Source organism: Diaporthe amygdali, assembly GCF_026229845.1.
Source record: "Diaporthe amygdali strain CAA958 chromosome Unknown NODE_9_length_1275696_cov_64_842800, whole genome shotgun sequence".
Taxonomy (NCBI): Eukaryota; Fungi; Ascomycota; class Sordariomycetes; order Diaporthales; family Diaporthaceae; genus Diaporthe; species Diaporthe amygdali.
The window spans coordinates 174,287-186,405 of record NW_026517029.1 but is presented as its reverse complement, the minus strand read 5'-3'; the positions used below and the strand labels follow the sequence as shown (position 1 = coordinate 186,405).

At 52.8% G+C, this 12,119-nt stretch overlaps 4 protein-coding genes across 4 annotated transcripts; 1 reads left to right on the top strand and 3 right to left on the bottom strand.

The window, feature by feature from the left end:
* Positions 1-2,687: 2,687 nt before the first annotated feature.
* On the bottom strand, positions 2,688-3,876 carry J7T55_012860 (phosphate-repressible acid phosphatase precursor; the record flags this gene model as incomplete). Its single annotated transcript, XM_053141493.1, has 3 exons — positions 2,688-3,013; positions 3,216-3,342; positions 3,406-3,876. 3 exons carry the CDS (start codon positions 3,874-3,876, stop codon positions 2,688-2,690), a joined length of 924 nt encoding a protein of 307 aa, XP_052995209.1.
* Positions 3,877-4,727: 851 nt separating this feature from the next.
* J7T55_012859 (uncharacterized protein) lies at positions 4,728-7,829 on the top strand (the record flags this gene model as incomplete). Its single annotated transcript, XM_053141492.1, has 6 exons — positions 4,728-4,828; positions 4,888-5,011; positions 5,118-5,283; positions 5,353-6,228; positions 6,569-7,386; positions 7,467-7,829. The coding sequence occupies 6 exons, from the start codon at positions 4,728-4,730 to the stop codon at positions 7,827-7,829; spliced, it is 2,448 nt and encodes an 815-aa protein (XP_052995208.1).
* A 151-nt stretch (positions 7,830-7,980) lies between these two features.
* Positions 7,981-8,439, bottom strand: J7T55_012858 (uncharacterized protein; the record flags this gene model as incomplete). The annotated part of the gene is made up of 1 exon (XM_053141491.1): positions 7,981-8,439. The coding sequence occupies one exon, from the start codon at positions 8,437-8,439 to the stop codon at positions 7,981-7,983; it is 459 nt and encodes a 152-aa protein (XP_052995207.1).
* Positions 8,440-10,811: 2,372 nt separating this feature from the next.
* J7T55_012857 (uncharacterized protein) lies at positions 10,812-11,700 on the bottom strand (the record flags this gene model as incomplete). The annotated part of the gene is made up of 2 exons (XM_053141488.1): positions 10,812-10,999; positions 11,097-11,700. 2 exons carry the CDS (start codon positions 11,698-11,700, stop codon positions 10,812-10,814), a joined length of 792 nt encoding a protein of 263 aa, XP_052995206.1.
* Between the last annotated feature and the right edge of the window lie 419 nt (positions 11,701-12,119).

Genomic DNA, 12,119 nt, shown 5'->3' with positions numbered 1-12,119 from the left:
ACAGGGCCACAAAGAGAGGGAATATGGGGTGGAGGCTGGAGCAAACTGAGGATGAACAGGAGTAGGGCCAGGCTGGTAATCAAGAATGAACAGGAGTGATGGCAATGGCAATGGCTAGTCAAGGTGTAGATGACCAAGCTCCCGTGGCAAGTTGGCAGGCTGGATTGGGTTGGTTGTTGGTCGTTGACTTGAACGGGGGGATGGGCGGATGGGTGGGCGGATGCTTGATGCTGAGGTGTGCCCAGTGCGGGTGTGCGAAGGTTGGCACTTAGCACTGGATTGGTAAGACGGCCGTTTCGCAGTTTGGGGGGGAGCAAGACTGGGGGGGATGGTCCCACTGGGGGGGCTCCTGCTTCTAGAGCAAGAGCCAGGCTGAGGCTCGGACGGACTGACTGACTGACTGACTGACCAGACTGACTGACTGAGAGGCGGGTTGCCACTTGAATCCAGCCGTTTGGGTGCCACTGCAGTCCTACGCAGCTAGGCGGGCCAGGTCCACAGGCAGGCCGGGCAGGCACGCAATGCCTAGCACGCCTGGGTGCTGTAGAAGCAGAGAAGTGGCACCCAAATTGGGTACCCAGTAGGGTTCGGGTCGTGGGACCGGGGGGCCTGGCGCTGGGGCTGGGGCTGGGCCCAGGACGGGTAGTGGCAGGGACAGGCACGAGCTAACAGCAGCACCCTTGGGCAAAAAGCTGAAAGGGCCCGACTAGATGATAATTGGTTCCCCTTGGACCATTTTCGAATGTAGGAGCATCTTTCACCCCAGTCTATCTCCCAGTAGATATCTGGGAGGCCTGCGGGATGGGGAGGGAGGTGCAGGAACTCAATTTCAGCGGTTCTGGTCCTAATTTTAGTCAAGGTCGATCCAGATGTGTTGGAATCTCTGGTCTGGACAGGGGCAGTCAGGGGGAGTTTGGGGTCTCTGAAAAGGGGAGGGGGCCATTCACATTCACAGTCACGCCCTGGGCAGCTAAGGCAGGTAGCTAAGTGCCAAGTTCAAGATGGTGTTTCTCACGAGGCAATTGCTGCACAAACCTTGGCCCGAGATGAAATGCCTCTGTACTCTGCATTCTACTATGTGTGCACAGGCGCAGGGCTCTGCCTACATACAGTACCTAGGGCACGGAAATGACTACACAGCAGTAGCAAGGGAACGAACAAATACAAGCAGTATTAGCACTGTACGCCATTGGGCCTCTGCTCTGCGAACACACCACCCCTGGACCCTTGAGCCAGTCGGATGGAGTTGCTCTCATCAGCCAGCGGCCCGAGACAGATGCAGCAGCACACCCCTCAGCTCAGCTCGTGTCCACCCAGCCAGCCAAACACTTCATTCACTCCCAATCATCTCGAACTCAAAATGTGGCGCCAAGGCAGGGTGGGGTGGCAAGGCCTAGACTACCTGGATACCTTGGTGGCCCAAGTAGTAGCAGTAGCAGCAGCACAGACACAAGCCCAGCCAATGCTGATTTCGCTTTCGCATTGGGCCTTTATCTGTATCTTTATCTTTTGCTATCATATATCCCATTCTCTTCAAAGACTGGGAAACGAGGCATCCAGACTACCTGAGTACTGATCTCGCTGAAAAGCAGTCAACGACCGCATTCTCTTCTCTTTGTTCTTTTTCTATCGTCTCTCTCTTGCTATCCCCTTGTGTACAAACGTGCCAGTATCTAACTCACAACAGCATCACTCTGCAGCAACGGATACCAGCTACTTTCAAAAGTGACAGACTAGGAGTCTTCAAGATGCACCAGACCCTTTCAAAGGTCCGGAACAGCCAGTGTATAATTTCAATGCAAGTGTAGGGTTTGCTTTGTCTGGAGAAGAATAGCACCCATCGAAATGTGATTGTTGAAGTTGTCCGTGAATAGAGTCGCTGCGATATGGGGGCTTCTTGCCTTGCGTGTTGGCGCTTGCAAATGTAGAAAATAATAATTGGGAATTTTTTATGTGGTCCTAGGAGACAGCGCTTTAATAAGCAGGATTCTGAACAGCCTTGATATACTTGTTTAGAGACATACAGGCACGCTAATAATGCAGAATCATTGCACTTTAGTCTCGCCAGCGGTAGTGTGGGTAATCGACAATCGATCTAACAAGCTTAAGTTCCAGTAACCACTTCGATACCACAGGATCTAGGTGATAAATAAGTGGAATAAAAGAATAGGGGGGGAGGGAGGGGGTTTTATAAAAGATATAAAGTAGTTCCTTATAGTATCACCAGCTACAGGAGAATCTCTTTTAAGTTAACCTCCTTTAGGATAAAGATTATGTCCTGTGATAACATCCGGGTGGATAACCTTCCACTTGGAAAAGTAAGCAAACAAGCCACTAGGGGTTCCGTAATGATGGTTTTGTCATTTTCGTCTCATAGGCCGGTTTTGTTTCAATAGCGTATATAATGTTTAACTTCTTTGAGGATTTCCATTCAATTCTTCGGTTGTCCGCACGGGAGGGGGCACGATCTTTAGATGTCGTCTTCGGAAAAGCTTTACAATGCGCCCCCAGATGCCAGAGCGAGACAGACTGTGTTTGGGAAATACATACCCAGAAACTGTCAAAGCATTGCGGCAGAGCAAATGAAGTGCCACTCTAGATTGGGGAGGATATAAAATTAGAGTGTGATAGTAATAAAAGTCTACCCAACACAGCAGTTTGAAATTGTATGTGGTATGTGGTAATGTCTATCCCAGAGCCTCTGAAAGCGATACTGCGCTGACATCGTTCTTTCCCAGATCGCCCAGGTCCCAATTATCTTCAGCCGTCTTGGAGAGGCTGTAATGGTCGAAACGGGTTGAGACGGTTGTCCCGACCAGGTCATCCGAGACTGCACTTCCGAGCAACACAGCGAGTACTCGATTTTCTATCAAGTAGTTCTCGCACTCGTCGAAAGTGAGTATGATTAGTGTCTTATCGATATTGAAATTTTTATTTGATAGGAGCGGCTCGATAAAGTTTTTCGCCCATGCTCCCGCAACCGTGATGGAACTATCGTGGCCATCCGAGGTCACTGCAGCATCGAGAATTAGCCATTAAAGAACGGAGGGATATCCAGTATTAATATGGGATGTAGTAGGCCACTATATGCCTACCGCCTGTCTCGAAAGGTACGGCCTGACAAAGGAATTGGACGCAAGCAATGGGACAGGCCATAGGCATGGCGGGGTTTTTCCGGCCTGGAAAGGTTCAAATTTAGTCCGAAAGCTGCTTACTGTTCGGTGTAATCCAGATCCATTGTGGTAGGCTGTCATTAGCAAGGTCCTCGTAGAAGATAGTCAAGTTCTTTGACTTGGCTAGCCGGTTGATATCTCCCGTGGCCGAGTTGTAGCTCATCATGGGCTGCACTGAGATTCAGCATACCTGGCATGGGAGCCGGGGATGTGTGGGAATGGAGAAACTCACGTTGTGTTTTCTCACGTAGTTGTTGGCACCTGTCTCTTGATTGACCCAGTCCCCCTCGAACCCAGAGTATGGCTGGCCCTCACCGTAGATACTCCAGCTGACGCCGCGGGCCTCTAAAAGATCGATGACGGTCTCAACGCTGTCGTCAATTTGCACAAAGGTGTCGAGCAAAACGCCGTTCCTATCGGCACCCAGAGCCGCGACATAGTTTGGCTGGGATGGGTGCGTTATGCTCCAGTAGTTGTCAAGCTTGATGCCTAAGGTGGCAAGATAGGCGAAATTTGGGTCACCTTCGGCAATAGTGAAGTCTTGATTCTCGAAGAAGATCTGCACAAAGCGGTCAAAAGAACGGCCTTTGACGTCGCTTGTGGGATGTAACGTGAGGGCGGTTGCTGCGGCGGCAGCGACATCTGATGCGGCTGACGCCGTATACATATTGGACGCCGCCGGCGTTGACTGCGAGGAGCCCATGATGACGGTGAGCAAGCACACTTGGATGTCGAGGCTTGGTGGGTGAGGCAGATGCACGATGATGTGGGAGAGAAGGCAGGCGTCCTCATAGTATTTCAGCTCTCCTTTCCGCGCGTGGTTCTACAACACCCGCGGCTAGGGAGGACGGTAATGCTCCATTTCGCCTGCTCATCTTGTCGAGCCGGTGCTCTGCACAGATGCGGCGACAGAGGACCAATAGAGAGGGCGGACACGATGACCAAAAGGCCTCTTGGACAGGGACCGGGGCCGACAGTGTGGATACAGGCGATGGAGGCGATGGAGGCGATGCAACAAGAGCCGGAGGGGCAGCTCGCCAGGCGCTCCTTCGGGAACGGTCACCATCGTGGCGAGATTGCGATTGGGGATCCACCTCGAGACCTTCTCGGCCGATTGGCCGCTGCTTGAGGGCTTGGGTGGAGTGGCTGGGACACCTGAGTGGGCATGGGTATGGGCTATTGGCATCCGGACAATCGCGTGGAAGTCGATCAAGTCCCGAATCATCAGTCGTCTGGACTCGGGGCTTTGGCTTTTGCTTGTTGATGTATTACTGCATGATAGGAGCTCTTGGATCGCACCGTCTTGGTACGCAGAGTGCCTAGGTACTTAGGTGGGCTAAGTACGGTGCTCTAAGCGGACAGTGCTGTAAGCGAAAGATGGTGGCACGGGCCAACCCATACGAACCGTGCCGTTTCTGGCACGGTGCTGTCACTGCAGCTTGTAGACTAGACTAGTATCTTTCTGGGCACTTAGTCTACCTACGATCCAGTACAAAGTACGATCGATATTTGTTGTCATTCTCACATTGATTCAATGACTTGTCAGGTTTGGCCATGACAGCCTCGCGCAGGGGAGACGCTTACTTCCAGAGTCTCTACGCCAAGGAGCCCGACTTCCAACGCCTTGCGTTGCACGATGCCGACTTCAGAGCCATGTGGGATCACGAGGACCCGTGCTTGTTGCAACCAGCCATCGATGCTAACATCCGTGCAGCCTCAGCCCGAGCCACCAGCTGGACTTCACCGACCCGGCTGCCGTCAAGCAACTTACCAAATCCCTGCTGAAGATCCATTTCAACATTAATATCAATCTGCCAGGCGACAGGCTGTGTCCGCCTGTAGGATCCCCTCCCCTTTTCTCCTCCCTCCCAGCCGGAGGCGTCGGTGGCTACATCAGACCCTCATGCTGAGTCGCACAGGCTAACCTGGTCGGCATCAACACAGGTCCTAAATAGACACAACTACATACTATGGCTCAAGGGCCTACTCGACTCAAGCTCGTACAATGAGCCTGGGGGGAAGCTCGTCGGCCTCGACATTGGGACGGGCGCATCCTGCATCTACCCCTTACTCGGCTGTGCCCAAAGACCATGGTCTTTCATCGCCACTGGTGAGTAGGCATGGCATATCATCTTCGTCATGACGAGCTCGTCCGTTGCTGACACTACGTCTTCTCGAGATGTCGATGCTGAGAACTTGAAGCACGCAGAGATGAATGTGCGTATGAACGATCTACAGTCTCGCGTACAGGTTCTGCCCCGCAAACTCACAGACCTTATGGTGCCTTTGGATGAGCTCGATCTGGATAGGATTGACTTCGTCATGACCAACCCTCCCTTCTACGAGTCCGAAGAGCAGATGCTCAAGTCGGCTGCGGCCAAGTCGCGTCCGCCTCATTCCGCCTGCACTGGTACACCGGTGGAGATGGTCTGCCCAGGCGGGGAAGTCGCCTTTGTCGACCGCATTCTACATGAGTCCCTGCAGCTCAAGCAGAGAGTGCAATGGTACACTTGCATGTTTGGAATGGTCTCAAGCCTCGAGGTCATGGTGCAGAAGTTGAAGGAACGCGGCGTGTACAACTATGCGGTCACTGAGTTTGTCCAGGGCAAGAAGACACGGCGATGGGCTGTCGCGTGGAGCTTTGGGCCAATGAGACCGAGCCAGGTTGTTTGCAGGGGCATGAAGGCAACGCCTTGGAGGAAGATACTGCCGGCTGTGGTGGAGGTGGAGGTCTTGGCTATTGGCAACATTTCAGTGGTGGCCAAAAAGGCCGATGAGCTGTCTGGACTCGTGGGATCATTGCAACTCTTGTCGTGGGAATGGGACAGGGAGAAGTTGAGCGGCATCGGGCGGGCGAGGGAGAATGTCTGGAGCAGGGCATGGCGGAGGAAGAGGAAGCGCGGCGAGGAAGATGGACCGGCGGCTGCTCATGACACCAGGGGAAAGGATCAGTGCGTGTTGGGTTTCTCTCTGTCGATGAGCGTCCGGAAGGCCGATGCTGTTGTAATATGCAGGTGGCGAGAAGGCCATGACGAGTCTATCTTCACGAGCTTCTGTGGGTTTGTCAAGACGCGACTCCAAGTAGCTAAAACAGTCAAAATATCCGAATCAACGAGTTGAGAAGAAGGTATTGGGACACAAATGGTAAGCACCTCCTGGATTCTGGTGGGCGCAGTGGCCCCTTGCAGACCCCCCTGCAACCCCCGTCCCCATCCCCCCACCCAAAACAAAAGATGTCTACTAACCAGGGTCTGTAACCCTGCATAGCCAACTACGTATTTACACAGGTAGCCCAGAAACTTGGGAGCATGCGCTTGTCGCCAAGTCGATCGATTTCCCAAGCATACACGCACCACTTCGCGACAATTGCCTTGACCTTATCCAATCCTTAGCAGTGTGTTCAAAAATGTCGAACTCTCCCACACCGTCACAGGCGCAATCGCGCTTCAAGGCGCCGAACAACATGTCTACGCAAGAGCGCATCTCGACCAATACTGTCGGACTAGTGAACCTGTCCGACTTCCGCAAACGCAGAGCAGAAGTGCTGGAGCAGCAAGAGCGCGAGGCCAGGGAAGCGCTGCGCTCAGGTACGACTACCCCTTTGATCGACCGATCACAGAGCGCGACTCCGAGTAACCTGAGCGATGGGGGTAGCGAACGGCCCGTCAAGAAGCAGAAGAAACCCAAGAAGGCGCTCGTGTCGTTCGGTGATGATGAGGAAGACAACGACGCGGGGCCTGTCTTGAAACCAAAGGCCAAAGGAATCACGGCCACCGACTCAAGCACCACGGGTGATGACCAGCCAGAGCCGAGCACCAACGGCGACGTTGCCACCAAGGATGGCAAGAAACCAAGCGGGAAGATCTTGGCCAATGCCTCTGTCGGCTTCGTTCCTCGCGCCATGACAAAGTCGGCACTACGACGCGAAGCGGCTGAGCGGGACACGCTCAGGAAGGAGTTTCTTGCCCTCCAAGAAGCCGTCAAAGCCACCGAAATCGCGATGCCTTTTGTGTTCTACGACGGCACCAACATTCCCGGTGGTACAGTACGTGTCAAGAAAGGGGAATTCGTCTGGGTGTTCCTGGACAAATCCCGCAAGGTCGGCGCCGAGCTGGGTGTTGGTGGCGAGAAGAATGCCAACGTCAGGAGGGAGTGGGCGCGCGTCGGCGTTGATGATTTGATGCTGGTTCGCGGCACGATGATCATCCCACACGTAAGTCTTGCGAGCCCAAGTCATGAAATTAACAAAATAGATTTGTGTATAGTCTAGCTAACGACAAATGAAACCCCCAGCACTACGAATTCTATTTCTTCATAATGAACAAGACTGTTGGCCCGGGCAACGTCCGCCTATTCGACTACAGCGCCGAAGCCCCAACCAAGATCCCTCGCGCGTCAGGATCACCCGAACCACCGCCGAATCCCCTTTCCACGCCTGCCGGAAAGGGTGGTATCAATACCAATCTGGTGGACATCAACACTCTCGAGGGCGCGGACGAGGATCCTGCGTTCACCAAGGTCGTCGATCGGCGATGGTATGAGCGCAACAAGCACATATACCCCGCGAGCGTGTGGCAGGAATTCGACCCCGAGAAGGACTATACGAGTGAGATTCGGAGGGATACTGGTGGCAACACATTCTTCTTCACGAAGTGACCGCCCCCGGTGGTATGGGATTGCTTCGTATCGTGCGCGGTGCGGTGCGTGTTGTGTGGTTGGGGTTGAGCCAATGCAACCCCCCCCCTCTTTCCAAAAACCAACATAATGTTGGAATGTAGTTTGGATCTCAGGGCATCGCCTGTGGATTTCAGCCAGCCAAGAACCTGACCATCATCCACATCAGGTAAATCAACCCGATGATAAACCAACCCGGCCAAAAGACAGCCAAGCAAAGGCTGTTGCCACAGCCAAGGATCAACACGAAGAACTCGAACTCCAGCTTCTTTCGCAAACGCCTCCCTTGGCTCGAGTTCCACGCCGACCACGCAGTCTCGCTCAGGAGTGCAGCCGATTTTGTTGTCAGATCCTTGGCGATCAGGTAGGTCTGCAGCACAGCAACACTGCCTCCGAACACGAGATGTGTTAACAGGGCATGGTTGAGGCGAAGGAACTGATCTGCGAAGGTGAGAAGTGCAGAGCGGATAGCTGTGTCGGACAGCTGCAAGGCGGGATTAATCTCAAGGGCGTATTTGCCAAAAAGCTCAGATTTCTGTTGGCAGCTCATGTCCGAGGCGGTCTGGGTTGTTGTAGCTGTGAGGAGAGACATTTTCCAAAACAGCGGGATGTTGTCCTGGAAACTCGGGCCTTCGAAACTATCGAGCTTGGGATGGGGATGAGCAGTAATATCAATCTCGGATATTAGGGGGCTGCCCAATCTCGTAGGCCGGTCGTTGTCTAGGGGACCATGAAATGTCTTGGATGAAAGCAGTCGGGTGAGCGCATATCAGCTGGAGTTGTTCTAGATAAACAAGTCGAGACCTGGTTCCGGGGGCTGTCTCTATCGGCGTCAAGAAGGCGGGCAGGACAATGGCTATTTAAGACTTGCGAAACGACAAGTGAAGTCCATCGAAACGTCTTTCGCCATCCTTGCATCTCCCGCCAAAAGGAAAGGCACGGGCGCGCCCCACCGCCGCAGAAGCGATTCGTGGCCGGGCTGGGCGCAACCCCACCAGCTCGAACCCACGAGAAATCTCGCCAAACAGTCGGTCCCACGTGGGGCTGGAACCGTAGGCTCTGGGCCGCAGGTGCCGCTCCGATTGACATATGAAGCGCCTGATCCCCAAGTCCCAAGATCGGCGACAGATCTACACCTTTCTACTGCATAGACCGGCACGTGACTGGCCTGGCTCACCTGGCCTACCCACTATGCGAGCCAGCAAGTGTGTCGTCTACACCGTGGGAAAGAGTTTCCTTGAAAGCGCTGCTGGACGCTTCTGGTCGTTCCTCCGTCTATCTCTACAAATAGACAATGGGTCTACAGGTGCAAGGCTGGTTAAAGCTACCACCAACCGTCCGGATAATTCTCGAAGGATGGTCGCCTCTATTCCACTCGCGTCCAGGCGGACGGATGGTGTAAACAGGTAGTCTACCAGTGCATCATGTGCACGAGCTGACACTGGCAAACATCTCCAATTCATGTCTATAATGGACGCGGTCTACACGGTATCTGGACGACCAGATTGCTTGGTGATCCACAAACTACTCTCCCGCTCTTTTCCATTTTGTCTCAGTGTCAACTGATCAGACTCGCTGGTAGATACTTAAGTAGGGCTGACTGGGCACTGGCCACCCAAGAAGAAGAGCCGCAAGACCCTTGTGCTCCTCCCGTGTTGTGCTATTGGCTGGTCTCTCCTGCATGGATTGCCTCGATTGGGTAGCATGACTGCCTTGTTCTTTTGGAGCGTGCAGCTGCTGTACCGTCGCTCCCGACTCGACACCTGCATATATTCTTCAGAGCTTGAGCATGTGTCTTGTCGTTCGACGTGATTGGTCCCTTATTGCTCAGTTGAACTGCCTGACCCGTGAAAGGGCATAGACGCTCTTTGTTCTGCGATGCGGAAGTTAGTAGACTAGACTATGCAGTGCTTCGCGACGCATGTCTTGCACTAGTTCTCGGCCGGCTTCGGGGTGTTTCGGATCTTGATGATACTCGCGACAAGTGGCCGGAAGTGGCGGGTGCTCTGGGAGATGCTGATACGTGCAGTGCCGCTCCTTGAGCCTCCATCGCATCTCCCAGCATTGCCTTGGCCAAGTCGCTCAAACCTCGTGCCAGCAATCCGCTTTCATCGTGCTCGAGTCAAACGCCATACTGGGCAATTAAGTGTGTTCACTCATCTGTTGGCTGGGCAAACGCAAGTTGAGGATAAGTCGGCCAACTTGACCCCTCCTACTATGGAGGACGATATATGATGACCTCTGGCATTCAATCGCCTGTGTTCAATCAGGCAAAAGGGGCTTATTACAAGCAGGAAGTGACCTCAATCGAGTCATGATTCGAGGTGCTTATGAGCATGGCTTACATACACCGGCTTTGTGCCCCTTGGTAAAGGTGACCAGGATTTCAGGGAGTCGATGGGCGACAGACAAGTTCAGGCGAACATGACCCCATTGGCGTGCAATAGCTGATCACTGATAGCAGAATGGGCGAATTAGCCGGACGTGGGCAGCCATGCCTTTTAAGGCAAACGAGCATAAATCCTCTCTGATGAGCTCTTCACATGATGTATGCGGAGATTTTGCATTTATGCCTTAGCGAGGACACCGCCTCGAATCACATGACTGCCCTCTCAAATTTCTCGAGTAGAACGGAAAACGCCTCATCGACAACTACGTACCGATCCCCTCGCGAGCCTCGGCGTCGGAGGTCCGGCCGACCAGTTACTGCACCGGGCTACGAGATGACTTGAGAACTCGATGATCAATATCTTCGAATGTGACAACAGTGCAGGCAGTAGTAAAGCTGTATGCTTGTCCTCCCTCGTCGTCAAATACTTTGTGCAGGTTGCTGCTCGAAAGCTGGCCAACTCAGTAATATTGACGGATATTTGAAGCCATTATTTAGAGTATCTACAACATATTTGATTGATTCGAACTCTTGAAGTCCGCCCCATTTTGATGATCTGTTGTACAGGAGCTGTTCTACATTGCTTGACGCGCCGCGAATCCATGAATGTCCTCAATGAACATTCGCTTGGCCTGCTGTGGAGTAGCGCCTGATGCCGCTGCAGTGGCATTCCTGATCTCGTCCATGGTCGTCAACAGATCTCCACCACCTAGTGGCTCAGCTGGGCGTGTCCATCCCACCTCGGTTGGAAGACGTTCTTTCTCTGCGCTTGCGTTAGGGAAGATCAGATTGGCAAAAGGCCCGCATCACCACAGGTAAAAGATTGTTTGGGGACGAGTAACAGGAGGTACTTCACTTACCAAAAAGATACTCTACCACCGTCCTGTTCGCTGTGCGTGTTGTTTTGTTCCCAAGAACAATAAGGTAGGCTGCCGACTCGCCCACACTGAATTGTTCCCCAATCTTTGTAAAGCCAAATGTCGGATTCGTTGTATTTGAAGTTTTTACTCGAGTTAAACGTGCCTGGGCGGCTTGTTGGACGTCGATTGTATCCTGCCAATTTGAGCGAGTCTCGTTGAAGACAGTGCTGTTGAACGAAACATTGTCGCCAAACGCAGCGTCCTGTCGGCTGAGGCTCGCGTCGTGTTCGAGGATATTATGGCGAGCAAGATGGTCGAGATTGAACGAATTCGTTAGGTTACCATTCGGGTTAGTTCGAACTGCCGCCTTGTGTAGCAACTTTCCAAATTCCGGTGGGATATTCAATGCCGTATCCAGGGCCTTGGCCGTAGTATTTTCATCAATATTCTGTCCATTGTGCGGCAGAAAAGCATGGTTTGCTAAAGCATTTAACATAGGGCAAGGACCGCGTATATCACCGGGCCCAGCCGGTGCGAATTGATCTGGTGACTGAGAAAATGCCTCAGCAATGAGCGCAATAACGAGGAGGAATCCGGTCCTCATTCTGTCAAATATTTAAAAAGAAACGAATCGGAGATGATGTATTGTGATTAATCAACTTCAGTCAAAGAGAGGTTGGGTATAGCGAACATACGCACGACCTTGATCTTCTTGCTCTACTTAAGTACTTATATGCTCATAGTCAGACCGTCGTCATGAGTAGGCTGCCACCATGCGCAGGCCGCTCTGTCGTACACGTCCGCACATATGACGGTGGGTTTAAGATGAAATGAAACAAACAAGCTTGGACGAAATGTAGCTGCTGCGACCACAACTATTGGTGCGTCTGATGCGGGCCGGGAACAGGGCCTTGGCATTGCTGCGGGAGAGATATATTTTTGCCAGGAAAGGCAACCGATCCATGAAACGGCCTGGAGTGACACCAATCGCATGACTTGAAGCCTCAATGGATGCGTGGTTCT